Source organism: Phacochoerus africanus, chromosome 15 (assembly GCF_016906955.1).
Source record: "Phacochoerus africanus isolate WHEZ1 chromosome 15, ROS_Pafr_v1, whole genome shotgun sequence".
Taxonomy (NCBI): Eukaryota; Metazoa; Chordata; class Mammalia; order Artiodactyla; family Suidae; genus Phacochoerus; species Phacochoerus africanus.
The window spans coordinates 48,368,975-48,387,529 of record NC_062558.1 but is presented as its reverse complement, the minus strand read 5'-3'; the positions used below and the strand labels follow the sequence as shown (position 1 = coordinate 48,387,529).

Sequence of the window (18,555 nt, the reverse complement as noted above, 5' to 3'; positions counted from 1 at the left end):
CACGGGAGGGCCATTTCTAAAACAGAAATAAAATGAAACACATTCCCAAAGCAGAAATGGCCATGGCCATTTCCACCATCTAATGGGTAGAAAAAAGCAATGAAATGATAACAAAATCAGGATGGAGGGAATGACCCTGAGGGGGAGGAAAGGGACTGCTGTCAGGGAGGAGCAGACCGCAGTGTGAGCAATGTGCTATTTTCTGAGTTGTGTTCATTTTACTACTATTCTTTATAAATGTATGTTACGTGCACTTTTCTGCATGAATATTCCCAATGAAACAGAAAGCTTTAAAAAGGAGTCAACAAAATCAGGACTGTCTTAAGCTATTGGCTAACTCTTCCCCATGTATCTCCTGCCCCTTGTCGTACAGGCTGCTGGGTTCTTGCTGCTCTGGCTGAGGTGATGGACAGGGCTGGCTGGTGAAAAGGATACAGTGTTTCCAGTGCGTAAAGGCCCTGCGCAGCGCCATCCTCCTGGCCAGCCCCTTCACCCGAGCCTGGTGAGCGTACAAGCTCTGCCTCCGCTCCCAGGCCCACTGCCAATCACAGAAGTGCGTCTGGAGCACAGTGACGTAGTGAAATCGCTCAGCCACCGCTGCAACAGAGAAAATGGCTTAAGTGCTGCCCACTCTGGGCTGGGCAACAAGATGGAAGCATCTTTCGTACAGGCTGAAACCCACTACTGGCAGGCAGCAGGGATTTGAGGACACAAGAATGTTAGAAGAACAGATTTTTAAACACAGGAGGGTTATTAGGAATCCCTTAGCTATATCTCTTCTCTCCTAGGAAAGAGAAAAGGGTTCTATCAAAGGGCTGAGGCTCTGAGTCAAGTACTGATGAACAGGAATGGGGACTTGCTGTTTTTTTCTTTCCATGTGTGTGTGTGTGTGTGTCTGTCTGTCTGTCTGTCTGTCTAAGGCCACACCTGTGGCATATGGAGATTCCCAGGCTGGGGGTCAAAGTGGAGCTGTAGCCATCAGCCTATGCCAGAGACACAGCAACGCAGGATCTGAGCCGCTTCTATGACCTACACCACCGCTCATGGCAACGCTGAATCCTTAACCCACTGAGCAATGCCAGGGATCGAACCCACCACCTCATGGTTCCTAGTTGGATTTGTTAACCACTGTGCCACGACGGAAACTCCAGACTACTGTTTTTAAAGAAGACTCCATTGTACTTCTGCCTCTTCACCAATGTTTCCTGGATGGGACATGAGGAACCAACAACTAGGTTAACATGCTGGCAAAAGCCTGTTTGAGCTTTTAGCCAGGCTGTTACGGGCTGCCAGCTCCATCTCCTTTCCAGAATAATTAGCTGATGGCCTGATGAGCTTAAGTCTAGGAAGTGGAAGGGAACTGACCCTGGAATTAGATGCTACAATCAGAGGCATGTCAGTCTATAGCTCATCATGAAACAGCTTCTTGCTTCACCTTCCAGGCTGGGGCAACCAGACAGTTGGGCCCTTATACTATTCTTGAACAGACACATCCACTCTCCCACGAGACTGCTAGGCAGCCCAGGAGACCCTGCAGGGAGGCCTTGGGGACATCGGTGAGCCTAACCCCGTGGCCAGTGCAGTGCTCAGCCCACTTCTGCGTAGGCTCAAGAAACACCAAAGTACAAAAAGTACAAATGACCATGACCTATTGAACCATTACTTATGAACTCTTGAGGGGAAACTAAACCATTAGAACAGTGTTCAGAAAAATTGAGATCATAAATCACATGCATCTGCATAACTGGGGACAAACAGAAACAATCCAGATATCTATTATTAGAAGAATGGCTAAATAGATTAAAGTAAGCCACCCTATAAAATACAGTTATTAAAGGAAAAAATGGGAGTTCCCATCGTGGCTCAGTGGTTAATGAATCCAACTAGGAACCATGAGGTTGAGGGCTCGATCCCTGGCCTTGATCAGTGGGTTAAGGATCCGGCATTGCTGTGAGCTCTGGTATAGGTTACAGACGCGGCTCAGATCCTGCGTTGCTATAGCTCTGGTGTAGGCTGGCAGCTACAGCTCCGACTGGACCCCTAGCCTGGAAACCTCCATTTGCCACTGGAGCAGCCCTAGAAAAGGCAAAAAGGCAAAAAAAAAAAAAGTATGAAGAACACTTAAAGACACAGGAAAGTATCAATCAGTTGTGTGGGGAAAAAAGCAAGGTACAAAATTTTATGTGTATCACATTAATCACATTAAATTAGCACCACTGGCGGCAGGAGAATGGGAATTGTGACTGACCCTCTGTCCCCAGAGCCCAGGACTTCCCACTCACCGTTCCGCTGTCTCTTCACTCTACGCACATGCAGGTACTCAAGCCAGGCCTTCAGGAATCTCCACTTCTGCTGGCACTGGTGGTGTTGAACTGCAGAGACCACCTTCTGTCTCTCCCTCCAGACATGAAGGAGCTGTTCCCGCCACCGTGACCACGCCTGGAAAGCACAGCAGAGACGATGATTAAGAGCAGCAGGAAAGCAGAGGGGAAGTACAGGTGAGGGAGGAGAGAAACGGAGGCACACTGGAAAAGCTACAATTAGAAACAAGGAAGTGGTGAGCCCCAGGTGGCACCGTTAAGTGATGAGGATTGGGGTGAAAGGGTCTTGAAGAAAGGCATTCTGTTTCCAGAAATAATTTCTTTCCTGGATTAAGAAGGAGGTCCCTGGTGGCCTAGCACTTAAGGATCCAGTGTTGTCACTGCTGTGGGTCAGGTTTGATCTCTGGCCCGGGAACTTCTGCATGTTGGAAGCACAGCTCCCCCATCCCAACCCCCCACCCCCCAAAAAAAGAAGAAAAAATAGGAATAACAAATAAAATCAATGAGTAGACAAGATGCAGGGACAACCCAAGGGGTGCTATCATTAATTCAGATTTGGGACAGGTGAGGGTTTGCTTTTTCTTCCAAAGTGGGAGGAAGCATATTGTCAAGAGGCCCTTTCTCAGGCATGCAAATTGCCAGGAAGTGCACCTACGGAAATTGAGGGTCTGCAAAGGATTCCCTTAAGACAATCCACAAATATGCACCCTTGAGAAAGTCTTTGTACACGCCCAGTAATACGCATGGCTGTCACAGATGACTTCACACCTTCTTTTCTTAAACCTATAATACCTCTTTCCTTCCTCTCTCTTCCTATTGCACCAAGAAAATAAGAGCATCTAAAGACAATTTTCCCCAGATCCATATTTATCCACCTGCCCACAGGCTCTGCCTTCTCTCCTACTGCTCTGGATAAACGGTCCATGCCCCCATCATAGGTCACCCTTGCTATGGATACTGCCCATCTTCTCTCACCACCTCAAGTCTATCACTCTGGCAAGTCCCCCCACTCCTTTGTGCATCATCAGTTCTCACTCTCTGATAGATTTTTTAAAAATCAGTATTCAAATGTGCTATTATTTCTCTCGCTCACTTCTTTCCTTTTTGAGTTTGGGTCTAATACTGGTTTTTTGTTGTTTGTTTTACTCAATGAATTTTATTACATTTATAGTTGTACAACAATCATCACAGCCCTATTTCTCTTATCCCCCCCCAAAATCCCTTTGGGGTGTGACAACCAAAAGCAATAGGTGACGTATGACTGGACCCTAGACCTGAGACTAAAAGAGCAACGATACACAGCTGAAATATGAACTGTATTTCAGGCATTACTGTATCAATATAAATTTCTTAGATATGACAGTGATATTATAGCTACATAGGAGAACATCCTTATTTTTAGGAGACACAAGCTAAAGTATTTAGGGTAAACTTTATGTCTGCAACTTTATTTTTTGGCCGTGCCCTTGTCACGCAGAAGTTTCCAGGCCAGGGATTGAATCGGAGCCACTGCAGTGACAATGCCAGAGCCTTAGCCCACTATACCAAAAGAGAACTCCAGTGTTTGCAACTTTAAAGCAACTCAGAAAATATAAGAAATACACTGATATACTTGAGAGAAAGCAAATGTAGCAAGCTGTTAACAATGAGTTAAACTAGTGAAAAGAACCCAGTATCCACATTTTCCATGATTTGGTACTTGCCAAAATTAAAAAGGTGGGGTTGGGAGGGGGGGAGTTCCCATCGTGGTGCAGCGGAAACAAATCCAACTAGGAATGATGAGATTGTGGGTTCCATTCCTGGCCTCGCTCAGTGGGTTAAGGATCTGGCGTTGCCGTGAGCTGTGGTGTAGGTGGAAGACTCGGCTTGGATCCTGTGTTGCTATGGCTGTGGTGTAGGCCAGCAGCTGTAGCTCCAATTTGACACCTAGCCTGGGAACCTCCATATGCTGGGGGTGCAGCCCTAAAAAGCACACACACACAAAAAAATTGGGGGGTAAAAGATCACTGTCACACAAATACTTCCTAAAGAGAATAAAATCAGTGATCCTCAAACCAACAACTCTAGACCACACTTTGACACCCGGCTAACATTCAAGTGCTTTCCTTTTCTTTCCAAACTCCTCCAAAGAGCTGCTTCCTAATTTTTCTTCTCCCAAGCAGGTTTTCTTGAACCCTCTCCCCACTGCACTCACTGAGCGAGCTCTTATCGAAGGCATCTAGGACTTCCACGTTGCTCAATCCAAAGGTCAGATCTCAGTCCTCACCTTCCCAGGCCTGCCAGAAGCATCTGACGTAGCCCATCACGCCTGCCTTATCTTGCCCCCAGGACACCCGGCCCTCCCCTCTGTTCCTGTTGTGTTCCCATGTTTTCACCTGGCAGGCGCAGCTCCAGGCATCTTTAACACCTCCCTCTGATCCCCATATTTCCAATGAACTGATGGATTCATGTTAAGCTTGGTTGGAGTCATGTTCAAATTTGAGGCAAGAACACATTTCAAGTGCACCTCCTGTTACCTCACATAGTGCTTGGCTTGGCTGCCACAGTGGTAGTGACATCAAGCCTATTCAGTGGCTTCAGATAGCATCAGTCTGATCCCTCCCTTACATTTATTTCCCCATAGTCTTTCCAATGGGAAATTGCTGCCCTGGTCCATTTCTTCTGGGGTGGCAAAACAGTGATTTTCTAATTCTAAAACTCTTGCACTGGAATTCCCGTCGTGGCGCAGCAGAAACAAATCCAACTAGGAACCACGAGGTTGTGGGTTCGATCCCTGGCCTCGCTCAGTGGGTTAAGGATCTGGCGTTGCTGTGGCTGTGGTGTAGGCCGGTGGCTACAGCTCTGATTCTACCCCTAGCCGGGGAACCTCCATATGCTGCGGGTACAGCCCTAAAAAGACAAAAAAAAACAAAATATAAGTTATGTGAAGTAATTGCTTTCTCTGTGTGGTCACTGCTACGAACTTGATGTAAGTTTGTTATGGGGTACTTTAAAATTATAGGAATTTTTAAAATATAAGTTTTTCAATTATATAAGATATTTACATGGTTCCAAATTTAATAAATTCACAGAAGTACTTTGTATCCACACTGTCCCTTCCCTTCCCCCATAGGTAACCAATTTTCATTAGTTTTTGATTTTTCTTTCCTTTTTCTATTTAGGGCCACACTGGCGGCATATGGAAGTTCCCAGGCTAGGGGTCAAATCAGAGCTACAGCTGCTGGCCTACACCACAGCCATGTCAACGCTGGATCTAAGCTGCATTTGTGGCCCACACCACAGCTCATAGCAATGCTGGATCCTTAACCCACTGAGCGAGGCCAGAGATCAAACCCACATCCTCATGGAGACTCCTTATGTTGGGTTCTTGACACAATGAGCTACAACAGGAACTCCTGGTTTATTTTTCTACTGTTTCTTCTTGAAAATATAAGAACACACACACTCCTATCTCTCCATCCCTTTCTCCGGCAAAAGGCAGCACACAATGAACCAGAGGAATCCTGTCAGGAAGAAGGTGTGACTGACCACATCACCCTCCACTCAAAGCCAGGATCTTCCCCCTCCCCTGGAACAAGAGACAAAGCCTTTACAGGCTACACCTGCCTGTTACTTCAGGGCCTACTCCTTCCTGCCCTCCCTTTCACATTCATCAGTATATCACGAGCTACATCAAGTCCATGGATGGGATGACTCAGTATCATAAACATGACAGTTTTCTCCAATCTAGTGTAAAAAGTGTTAGAAATATATTATAATAAAAACTCTAGTAGGCTTTGTTATAGAACTCGACAAGTTGATCCTAAAATTAATAAGAAGGAGTAAAGATGAATAGCCAAGACAAAAAATAGAAGAAAAAGATGTCTTTCCATAATGAAGACTTAAGAGCTATATAGTAAGATCAAGAGCAGTAATAAACGTCTACTGAGTATTTCCGTACTCCAAGCACTGCTCTAAGCATATCATATGTGTCATTGCTCAATCATCAACAATCCTATGAGGTAGGTACCACTTATCTTACAGATAAGACATCTAAGATACAGGGAGATTACATAACTTATTCAGAGGCACAAAACTAGTAGGTGATGGTGCAGAACTTCCACTTGGGCAGCCTGACTAGAGAACCTTTGCTATTTCTTACCTCCTTCATCAAATCATAATTAAAACAGTATGGTTTTGGCTCAGAGACAGACAAGCAGACTAATGAAACAGAGAGCCCAGAATGGACCCATGAACAAATGGGATCTTGCTCTGTAATAGAGGTATACTAACACTCGGTAGAAAAAAGATAGAGGTTTGACTAATCAGTAAACAGGGCTGCAGTAATTAATTAATCATAAGGAAAAGGACAAACTAAGACCCTGTTTCACACAATTTATAAAACTAAACCCAAGATGGATTAAAGACCAAACCATAAAATAAAAGATTAGGCTACACTGAAATTAATAGCATGCTATATTTTTTAAAGGTACCATAAACAAAGCAAAAAAACAAACAAAAAAAACCTATAGGCTGAAAGTACCTGCAATATACACTAACAATCAAAAGTTAGTAAGCAGAATCTACAACAATGTCCACAGAGCAGTAAGAAAAAGCCTAATAACCCAACAGAAAAAAGAGTGAGGGATGCAATAAACAAGCTCAAAAAACAGAAACCCCACAGGCAAACAAGCATCTGAAAAGAGGCTGGGCTTCACTAGGAATCAGTGAACAACGAATGACCTCAGCAACAATTACCACTTTACACCTTTCAAACTGGTGAAAAATGACCAAGTCTGGCAATGCAAAGCGCTGATGAGGCCAAAAGAAATGGGAACTGAAATCTTAACATGTAATTTGGTACAGCACTGGAGAGCAAATGGGCTATGCTGTTAAGGATGAGATAAATACCCAAAGATCCAACAGCTTTACTTACAGAAACCAGACCAGAGAAACCCTTAAATTCTTGCACAAGTATGGGTGTTTAAGAATGCTTTCTGGAAATTCCCATTATGGCACAGTGGAAATGAATCCAACTAGTATCCATGAGGATGTGGGTTCGATCCCTGGCCTTGCTCAGAGGGCTGGGGATCCAGCATTGCTCTGAGCTGTGGTGCAGGTCACAGATGCAGCTCGGCTCCCGAGTTGCTGTGGCTATTGTGGCCAGCAGCTACAGCTTTGATTTGATCCCTAGCCCGGGGAACTTTCACATGCTGTGAGTGTGCCCCTAAAAAACAAACAAACAAAAAATGCTTTCTGCAACATTGTTTCTAACTGCACAAAAGTAGCAAGAACAGTTCAGCAGCAGGAAGCAGATAAACTAATCCTTACTAATACACATTATACAGTTAATAGATCTCTATGTATCAACATGGATAAACCTCAAAAATACATTGTTGTATTTAAAAAAGAAAAAAGGAGAAGAAGCTCTAAAGTAAATATGCAGTGTTGAGGTAGGAGGGGTAGAGAGAGACCTGGGCTATGAATAGCTGGGACTTGTTAGGCCAAGTAAACTGGGTCTAGATTCTCTGACACTTCAAGGAAAAAGTTAGTAGAAGGAAGTGAGCTCAGCTGAAGTAGAGAGATAAGATTGTTAGAATGTTGGGGAAGAAGGAGGAAGAGACTGGAGCAAGGAGATTCCAAGTGGAGTTTGTTGACCAACAGAGTAGTCAGGAGCTCTGTGCAGGTGAGACTTGGGTTCCCCCACCACAAGGAAGTGCTTGGTTTTTTTTTTTAATAGAGACAGGGGTCATTTTGCTGAGCCATGTAGTCTGTGGCCTTGGGACTACCTTTGTCTTTGGGAACTCATCCATGACGTGGGCTTGTTATGGATGAACCCTGTGTCCTTTTAGGCCTTGTTTCATTTTCCACCTAAGAAAGATGACCATTCAATCACTCCTGGGGTCAAGGAGAGCTCCCCAATTACACATGCTCAGTAAGATTCCTGGGGTCGGAAGGGAGGGGGCACCAGGCCATAAGTCCTGATACCATTGCGGCACCCTTTGCTTTGGAATCCATCTTTGTCAAAAGATGCGGCATGCATGTTGGGGAGGGTCCCATGTCCAGGCAGGTGTGAGAATTAAAACAAGGTAATTGGCTAAAGGTAAACAGAAACCTTGAAAAACTGTCCTATATAAGTGACACTCCCCTGACACCCACCTCATTTGAGTGCTAAGCCCGAACCTGCACTCCTCTTTAGGGTGTGTCTTACTTCTTTGCTTCTGACTTAAATAAACTACTACTCTGTGTGCTCTCCCACATGTTGTACTGGGACTCTAATACCTGTTTTTATAATCTTTGCCTCCTTGAAACATGCTTGCTTTCAACAGAGGGCAAAAATCAGGGCAATTCTACTTTTAGCCTCTAGCTTATCTAGTAGCTAGGACTCCTGGTTTTCATCCAGGCTGCCCAGGTTCAATTCCTGAGCAGAAAATTAAGCTCTCTCTCTAAGCCATCACTCACTGCTGTCTCTCTGAGATCAGCATGACACCCTAAATTTCCCAAAAGACACAAAGCCAGAACATTGATTCTTTATGCGTATGTATCTGCACACATTTTTAAAGTGAAAATGAATACAAGAGAAGGATGCCTTCGGTATCAGGGCTGGGTTTATCTTTAAGGAGGAGAAGTGGTGGAAGGAAGGGGAGGGCTTGATCAGTGAATTTAATTACATTAAATTACATTACATTCTAGGGCAAGGATGGAAAATGCTAGTAGCACTTTTAAGTCTGCATGCTGAGAACTTGGATATCTGCTAGTATTTGTAATAAATGTTTCATATGTAATATTTGTTTTCAGTATTTACATTTAACTGTTTTTTCTTTTTCAGGCCCAAACCTGTGGCATATGCAAGTTCCCTGGGCTAGGGGTTAATTAGCTGCAGCTGTGGGCCTATACCATAGTTTGTGGCAATGCTGGATAGTTAACCCACTGAGTGAGGCCAGGGATCAAAACAGCATCCTCATACTATGTTGGGCTCTTTACCCACTGAGCCACAACGGGAAATCCCATAAATTTATTTATTTATTTATTTTTGTCTTTTTAGGGCCACACCTGTGGCACATGGAGGTTCCCAGGCTAGGGGTTGAGTTGGAGCTGTACCTGCCAGCTTATACCACAGCCACAGCAATGCAAGATCCGAGCTGCATCTGCAACCTACACCACAGCTCACGGCAACGCCAGATCCTTAACCCAGTGAGCAAGGCAGGGGTCAAAGCTGTGTTTTCATGGATGCTAGTCAGATTCGTTTCTACTGATCCATGAAGGTAACTCCTATAAATTTAACTTTAAAAAATTTCTCATATCTCATGATATCTGCCTTGCCTGGATTAAGAGAAATGACTTAAAATTTAAGTTCTTGTAGTTCTCACTGTGTCTCAGTAGTAATGAAACTGACCAGTATTCATGCGGACTCGGTTTGATTCATGGTCTTGCTCAGGGGGTTAAGGATCTGGCATTGCTGTGAGCTGTGGTGTAGGTCACAGTCGTGTCTCAGATTCTGTGTGGCTGTGGCTGTGATGTAGGCCAGCAGCTACAGCTCTGATTCTACCCCTAGCCTGGGAACTCCATATGCCATGAGTATGGCTCTATAAGACAAAAAAAAAAAAACCCAAAAATTTAAGTTCTTAGTAAATTATATAGTACTTATCAGATACAAGAATTATTATTAATTTTTTTTGCCATGGCATACAGTGGCTTGAGGTGGAATCCCAGTTCCCAGACCAGGGACTGAACCAGGCTGCAGCAGTGAAACTGTTGAATCCTAACCATTAGACCACCAGGGAACTCCCAACACGAGGATCTTATTTATAATCTGCACCTTACTTGAAATCTGCGAGTTTCAAAACATATAGCTTTTGGTCCATGTCAATATCATACTGACTGCTCACATTTTTCATTGGATTTGATTCTGAACAACTTTTGGCTGTCTTCTAAGTTAAATCCAACCTCGAACCATGAAAACCTGCTATCACTAAAAATATTCAATCAAATCTGTTGTTAAAGGCTTCAAAGGCAACTGTTAGGAACTCTAAAAGTGTTCTGAGCAATGGCAGCATCAGTAGAAGGAGTTCATAGGCTCTCAAAGTGACTCTCTGAAAGAGAAGGGTGCTTACAAAGCTGGAGTCCATCAGTGACAGGAAACCAGCCTCATCATGTTTCTATCCTTCAGGCATTTTCACACTCATCAGTTCCTTCCTCCTCCTGAGAGTAAAGTCTATCAAGGACAAGACAGCATGACGGTTAAAAGAATGGTTCTGCATGTTTCAGGCTGCTTGGGTTTAAATACTGGCTCCGCCCTTTGCTAGATGCATGACACTTGATTGAGTTATTTCACCTATAACAATATGGGATTTAAAAAAAATGAAGAGTTCCTGCTGTGGCACAATGGGATTGGCAGCATCTCTGCATCATCAGGATGCAGGTTTGATCCCCAGCCTAGCACCATGGGTTAAAGGATCCAGTGTTGCCATAGCTGTGGAATAGGTCACAACTACAGCTCAGAGCTGATCCCTGGCCTGGGAACTCCATATGCCATGGGGCAGCCAAAAAAAAAGAAAAAAAAAATCTGAAAATTTATTGAGATGACACATGTAAAGCACTTAGTGCAGCACCTAGGATGGTCAGTAAGACCACAGTAAGTACTACTGCTGCTCTTGCTGTTCTTGTTATTATCACTGACAAGAACTATGTCTACTTCCTGGCCATTGCTTCAGAAAACCTCATGAGTTCAGAGCTCAGTAAATTTTTTTCTTAGACTGTCAGATAACTGTTTTAGGCTTTGCAGGCCATATGGTCTCTGTTGCAACTATTCAACTCTGCCGTTGTAACCTGACTGCAGCTTAGACAATATGTAAATGAATGGGTGTAGTTGTGTCCTAATAAGATTTTATTTACAATAGGCAGCTGGCCAAATTTGACCTGTGGGCAAGTCTGCTGACTCTTGAGCTATACTGTTTGTATGTGACCTCTATGTATTGCATATAGTTCCATGGACGATGCAAAATATCACATTACTCCTACATATGGTAACAGGCACTTCTTTTTCTCTTCTTCGTTTTATCCTCTATAACTAACTTGGCAGCCCTATAAGTACCCAGGAGCCACTAAAAAGAGATAGAAATCCAGAGTCTACCAAAGGCTATAAGAGAGCTTCACCGCAACATACTTTTGGTACAGATATTAGGCCTTTATAACTGACTGAAAGCTATCAGCTTTCCCAAAAGGAACTCTTAAGAGATAAAATTAGTTTCCTGATGGCTCAGTAGGTTAAGGATCTGGCATGGTCACTGCTGTGGCATGCACTTGATCCTTGGCCTGGAAACTTCCACATGCCACTGGTGTGGCCAAACAAACAATTAAAAAGAGAGATAACCAAAACTGTATAAAAAAGCCAGACTTTCCTTTCTTAGTTTCTTTTCTATCCTCATTATCTTCTAAATTGCTGTAGGAAGGTATAATGAGGAAATAAAGAACGTACCACTATTTCTTTAAACCTACTTAAAATTAATACATAAATCCCTTTCGAGCTCCACATTTAGCAGAAGCTCTCTGAAAACCACTGGCAATCAGAGCTAACACATTCCTACCAGTGGCCTCTGTCTGCTGAAGAGTCCAGTTTTCCATGTTGCTTCTGCCTCCCACCCCTCTTCAGCCCCTTGAGCTGGAGGGAGGGCCCAGCGGACAGGCTAGAGCAGATAGTCAGCCTTCTGTGGGTGTGGCACCTGAGGACAGAGGACACCAACACTTTAGTCTGCTGGACTCACCTGCAGCTGGAGGCTCTGAACTCTGTGCTTCACAGCCAAGGCCTGGAGTGCATGGCCCAGGCGAACCTGTCCCAGTTGCCGCCTCCACTCACTCCACCACACCCTGTCAAAGAGCAAATCCAACATGGAACCAGTCAGAACAAGGCCAACTAGAAGAGAGGACAATGAGGGCCAAACCTCAGACCCTCAGCTCCAGTCCTTCTCCCCATTGTGCCACCTGCAGAATGACATCAGTTAGATCCACTGCTGGAAAAGACAACCAAGAAACAGCCCTAGAGCTGCCATTTAAGGGTTGGAAACTGATGGTTCCTAAGGTCAGACCCAGCCTCCAACACTATATACATGATTTCCTTGGCCTATGCAGGTTTTTGCTTTTTTCTTTTTTTTTTTTTGGTCCACCCCATGGCATATATAGCTCCCAGACCAGGGATCAGATCTGAGTCAAAGTTACAACCTATGTGGCAGCTGCAGCAAGACCAGATCCTTAACCCACTGTGCCAGATCAGGGATTGGGAACCTGTGTCCCAGTGCTCCAAAGACGCCATGATCTTGTTGCGTCATAGTAGGAACTCCTTCTATTTAATTTTTTAAAATAAAAAAAAATTGGGGAGTTCCCGTAGTGGTTCAGTCGTTAACGAATCCGACTAGGAACCATGAGGTTGCAGGTTCGATCCTCGGCCTTAGTGGGTTAAGGATCCAGCGTTGCCACGAGCTGTGGTGTAGGCTGCAGACTCGGCTCGGATGCCAAGTTGCTGTGGCTCTGGTGTAGGCCAGCAGCTACAGCTCCGACTCGACCCCTAGCCTGGGAACCTCCATATGCCACGGGGAGCGGCCCAAGAAATGGCAAAAAGACCAAAAAAAAAAAAATTGGCCACACCCATGACATGCAGAAATTCCCAGGCCAGGGGTTGAACCTGTGGCCTATGCAGGTTTTGCGGGTTTTTTTTGTTTTTTTTTAAAAAGGAGTTCCCGGAGTTCCTGTCATGGCACAGTAGTTAACAAATCAGACTAGGAACTATGAGGTTGGAGGTTCGATCCCTGGCCTTGCTCAGTGGGTTAAGGATCCAGTGTTGCAGTGAGCTGTGGTGTAGGTTGCACACGCAGCTCGGATCTGATGTGGCTGTCACATAGGCTGGCAGCTGTAGCTTCAATTTGACCCCCAGCTTGGGAACCTCCATATGCCACAGGTTGGCCCTAAAAAAAAAGGGGGGCGGTTACCGTTGTGGCTCAGTGGTTTAAGAACCTGACTAGTATTCATGACGATGCAGGGTTGATCCCTGGCCTTGCTCAGTGAGTTAAGGATCTGGCGTTGCTGGTATAGGCTGACTGCTGCAGTTCCAATTCAACCCTGAACCCAGGAATTTCCATACGCCACAGGTATGGCCCTAAAAAGACCGGGGGGGGGGGGGGGGGAGGAATCATTGCCAACATTGAAAAAATCAGAAAATTTCACAGAATAAACTGCAAAACAGTAGCTTCTAGATTTCCAGTCATGATGGGCCCCTTCCCTTCCTTCTGTCTTGGCCAGGTTTCATTCCAATCTTGGTTTCCTTCTTATTTTCTAATTTGCTGCAGGAAAGCAGTAATGTGGAAATAAGAGTTTGCTTTACAGAAAGATTCACTTTCCCTGGTCATTCTAACTCACTAAAATTTCTCTTTTCTCCTAACTTAAGCCATACTGAGTTGTATCACTCCAAAATCTGTCTATCTGGCATTATTATCTTTTCAAGCACTTAGGGAATTATAAGTTCCCTGAATGTACCCCAATATCCAAAATAGAACCTAAGAACACTTTAAGCCCTCAATAACTGTACAATGAATAAAATTATGTAGAAATATCTACATAGTCTCCAATAGAACTGCATACTTACTAAGCATTTAAAAATATTTGCTCGATAAATTTTAAATAACTTAAAATGTTTTGTTTTATTTTTTTTGGCTGCACCCCTGGCACATGGAAATTCCTGGGCCAGGGGTCAAACTCATGCTATGGCAGTAACCAGAGCAGCTGTAGTGACAACACTGGATCCTTAACCTACTGAGCCACCAGGGAATTCCAAAACCTTTTTTTTTTGTCTTTTTGCCTTTTCTAGGGCCACTCCCACGGCATATGGAGGTTCCCAGACTAGGGGTTGAATCGGAGCTGTAGCCACCGGCCTACACCAGAGCCACAGCAATGTGGGATCCAAGCCACATCTGAAACCTACCTACACCACAGCTCACAGTAATGCCGGATCCTTAACCCACTGAGCAAGGCCAGGGATCGAACCCGCAACCTCATGGTTCTTAGATTCGTTAACCATTGCGCCACGACAGGAACTCCCCAAAACTTTTATTTTAAGTAACTTCTTTATGTCCACTGATGTTCTAGATATAGACATTACCTTATTAATTTCCCATGACAACCCTGAAAAGATACTTAATGGTGTGCCTATTTCATGGATGAGGGAAAGGAGGTTTGGAGGTGAAATAACCCAATAATACTTTTTGGAACAGGTCAGTCCAGCTGCAAAGCCTTTGCTCTTACCCATGTTGTATACAAGGCCCAGCCCTTTCAGGCAGAAAATGACCTTTTAATATGCTGCCATTCACAACACCAGAGGAACACAGAGGACAGTGCACAGTGGAATCAGTCCTATCATAAAGCAGCTCACCATTACACGCATCTTGCTTTCAAAGTGAACTGACTCAAGTCCTGCCAATGTGTGGACAATGCTGCTGAGATGCATCACAGGACAGCAGTTAACAGCATGAGCTTTGGCAGCAGGAAGATGGGTAGGTGAGTCCTAGTTTTTGCCAGTTACAACTTATACAGTAAGTCTCAGAAAGGTTGAGTAACTTGCCTGAGCTCATATATCTTAATCTGTACAATAATGGTACTTATTTTATGGTATATGGTAAGGATTAGGTGAGACACCTTACATTAAAAAATTAACACACATGGGAGTTCCCTAGTGGCACAGCAGGTTAAGGACCCAGCACTGTCATTGCAGCAGCTCGGGTTTGACTCTGGCCTGGAAACTTCACATGCCTCAGGCACGGCCAAAAATAAATTAATTAATTAACACACAGAAACTTAACACAGGGTTTAAAATATAATAAGTACTCAATTACTTATGATTTTGTGAAAACCAGATTTAATGTTGAATGAGTTACCAATAAAGATTTACTGGAGAACTTTGTCTAGATACTCATGTTGCAACAGAAGAAAGGTGGGGGAAAAAATGTAATTGTAATGTATACATGTAAGGATAACCTGACCCCCTTGCTGTACAGTGGGGGAAAAAAAAAAAAAAAAAGATTTACTGGGTATCAATTAAATTCAAAACATGGTTTTAAGGTGGATTTTTATGTGGCTTTGCAGCAGCATGAAGCAATGCTAAGGCAGAATGAATGCTGCTAATCTGTAGGGCATGCACTCACCAGAGAACACGGTGCTGCCTAAATTCGAGGGCAGTGGTCTGCATCTGAAGTTTGGTCTTACGAAAAACCAAGTAGATCAACCAGGACTTCCAGGCCCGTCGCATCTTATGCTTTGCATCTGGATGCACCAAAGAGATTTTCAAAAAGGAGTTGGGGGAGGTGGAGTATTATAAAAGCTCAAAGGCTGTCAGCCTCATCCCTCCTTTGAATATCTACATTCTTCTGGTCTTCAAGTGCCCTCTGTTGGAAAAGTTGTGAAGCTCTACAAAGCTAATGAGGCAAGATGTGAAGAACGGTTATGTAAGTGATGACATTTAAAAAAAAACATTTAAAGGAAAATCAATGGACTGCACTACTCAGAAATCCTTCATTTTAAAAAACGCTTTTCTTATTTTGCAATATTTACACATGAATTAACACAGAAAGCAGGAGTTCCCGTCGTGGCGTAGTGGTTAACGAATCTGACTAGGAACCATGAGGTTGTGGGTTCGGTCCCTGCCCTTGCTCAGTGGGTTAATGATCCGGCGTTGCCGTGAGCTGTGGTGTAGGTTGCAGACGCGGCTCGGATCCCGCGTTGCTGTGGCTCTGGCGTAGGCCGGTGGCTACGGCTCCGATTCGACCCCTAGCCTGAGAACCTCCATATGCTGCAGGAGCGGCCCTAGAAATGGCAAAAAGACCAAAAAAAAAAAAAAAAAGTTCCTGCTCAGAGATCACAAGTTCCAGGAATCAGAAAAGGGAATTGAACATCTTCCCTTTGACTTAGCATTACTCTCTCTCAAGAGACAATGCACTTGTCCTTTACAAAAATTTCCATAAAGCTAAACATGGGTTCTTAATAAACTAGAAGTGGGGATCTTCCTCAACTTGATAAAAAGAGTATCTACAAAAAGCCAGCATCATACTTAATGGTGAGAAACTCAAAGCTTTCCCACTGAGATCAAGGACAAGGCAAGGATGACCCCTCTCACCACTCCTTTTCAACATCATGTTAGAAATTCTAGCTAAGACAAGACAAAAGCAATAAAAGCTATATATGTTACAAGTTCCCGCTGTGGTGCAAAAGAATTGGTGGCATCTCTGCAGCACAAGTATGCAGGTTCGATCCCTGGTCCAGCATAGTGGATTAAGGATCTGGTGTTGCTGTGAGCTGTGGTGTAGGTCGCAGACGCAGCTCAGATCCAGTGTTGCTGTGGTTGTGGCGTGGGCCAGCAGCTATAGCTCCGAGTCAACCCCAAGCTTGAGAACTTCCAAATGCCACAGATGTAGCCCTAAAAAGCAAGCAAACATGGGAATTCCCGTCGTGGCGCAATGGTTAACAAATCCAACTAGGAACCATGAGGTTGCGGGTTTGATCCCTGCCCTTGCTCAGTGGGTTAACGATCTGGCATTGCCGTGAGCTGAGGTGTAGGTCACAGACACGGCTCGGATCCTGCGTTGCTGTGGCTCTGGCATAGGCTGGTGGCTACAGCTCCGATTAGACCCCTAGCCTGGGAACCTCCATATGCCGCGGGAGCGGCCCAAGAAATAGCAAAAAGACAAAAAAAAAAAAAGCAAACAAACAAACAAAACTCAAAACAGATCACACACCTAAATGTTAAACCCAAAACCATAATAAAACCCCTAGAGGATAACATAAGAGAAAAACCGAGACGACCATGGTGATAACCTTTTAGACAAAACACTAAAGGCAGCATTCATGAAATTAAAAAATTAATCAGCTTGACTATTAAAAATTAAAAATGTTTGCTTTAGGGGAGTTCCTGCCATGGCATGGCAAGAACGAATCTGACTAGGAACCATGAGGTTGCAGGTTTGATCCCTGGCCTTGCTCAGTGGGTTAAGGATCTGGCACGGCCATGAGCTGTGGCATAGGTTGCAGATGCAGCTTGGATCTGGCATTGCTGTGGCTGTGGTGTAGGCTGGCAGCTGTAGCTCCAATTCGACCCCCAGCCTGGGAACTTCCATATGCTGTGGGTGTGACCCTGAAAAGCAAAAAAAAAAAAAAAAAAAGTTTGTTCTAGGAGTTCCCATTATAGCTCAGCAGAAATAGACCCGACTAGTATCCATGAGGATGCAGGTCCGATCCTGGCCTCACTCAGTGGGTTAAGGAACCAACGTTGCTGCAAGCTTCAGTGTAGGTCACAAATACAGCTCAGTTCTGGCATTGCTGTGACCATGGTGTAGGCTTGCAGCTACAGCTCCGATTTGACTCCTAGGCTGGGAACTTCCATATGCCACAGGTGTGGCCATGAAAAGGAAAACAAAAAGAAAAAGACCCTAATATGAACTATGGTTCTGCAGTGATGACCACGTGTCAATGTAGGTTCATCTGAGAGTTCCCATTGTGGCTTAGTGTGTTAAGGACCCAACAATTTTATCTGTGAGGATATATATTCGATCCCTGGCCTCATTCATGGGTTAAAGATCCATCATTGCCACAAGCTACAGTGTAGGCCTCAGCTGCAGCTCCAATTTCACCCCTGGCCTGGGCACTTCCATATGCTGCAGGTACAGCTGTAAAAAGAAAAAAAAAAAAAAGTAGGTTCATCGGCTGTAACAAACACACCACTCTGATGGGGATGTTATCAGCAGGGAGCTGTGTATGTAGGGGCTAGGTGGTGCATGGGCAATTGCTGTGAGACTACAACTGCTCTAAAAAAATAAGGCCTCAATAAAGGAACAAAATAAATGGAAGCATTCTCTTTGGAGAAAACTTCCTTTCTCACCATGATCCTCAGCTCTCATGTACTTGTTTCTCATCTCCTGCTGCTGATGCACATAGGCCTTCCAGGTCTGGAACGTCAAGTTGTAGAGGTAATATCTAAGGAGCCAAAAAGGAAAAGGCATTTCTTTAAAAGAAAACACCTAACTCGACAGACCCAGACCCTTTAGTACTCGGGAGACGTTGACATGGATGCTTCTAACACAAATAAAGCCAACCTATATCCTACGCTAAAACCTTATTTACTACAATGACAGTGAAACCTATCCTCCCTGACAGAGAGTCACGCTCCACACCTTGTATTACCTCTAAGGAAAAAATATTGTGAATTATCTAAGAATAAGTT

General features: G+C 44.2%; 1 protein-coding gene across 2 annotated transcripts in view; it reads right to left on the bottom strand.

The window, feature by feature from the left end:
* The window catches only part of SFI1 (SFI1 centrin binding protein), a 92,628-nt gene that overhangs the window by 36,143 nt on the left and 37,930 nt on the right, over window positions 1-18,555 (bottom strand). For both annotated transcript variants that reach the window (XM_047762173.1, XM_047762174.1), the window contains 5 exons: window positions 18,214-18,308; window positions 15,488-15,605; window positions 12,065-12,167; window positions 2,283-2,439; window positions 436-597 (listed from right to left, as the gene is read on the bottom strand). In XM_047762173.1, the coding sequence (XP_047618129.1) occupies window positions 436-597; window positions 2,283-2,439; window positions 12,065-12,167; window positions 15,488-15,605; window positions 18,214-18,308 (635 nt within the window). The remainder of the gene's footprint in view (window positions 1-435; window positions 598-2,282; window positions 2,440-12,064; window positions 12,168-15,487; window positions 15,606-18,213; window positions 18,309-18,555) is intronic.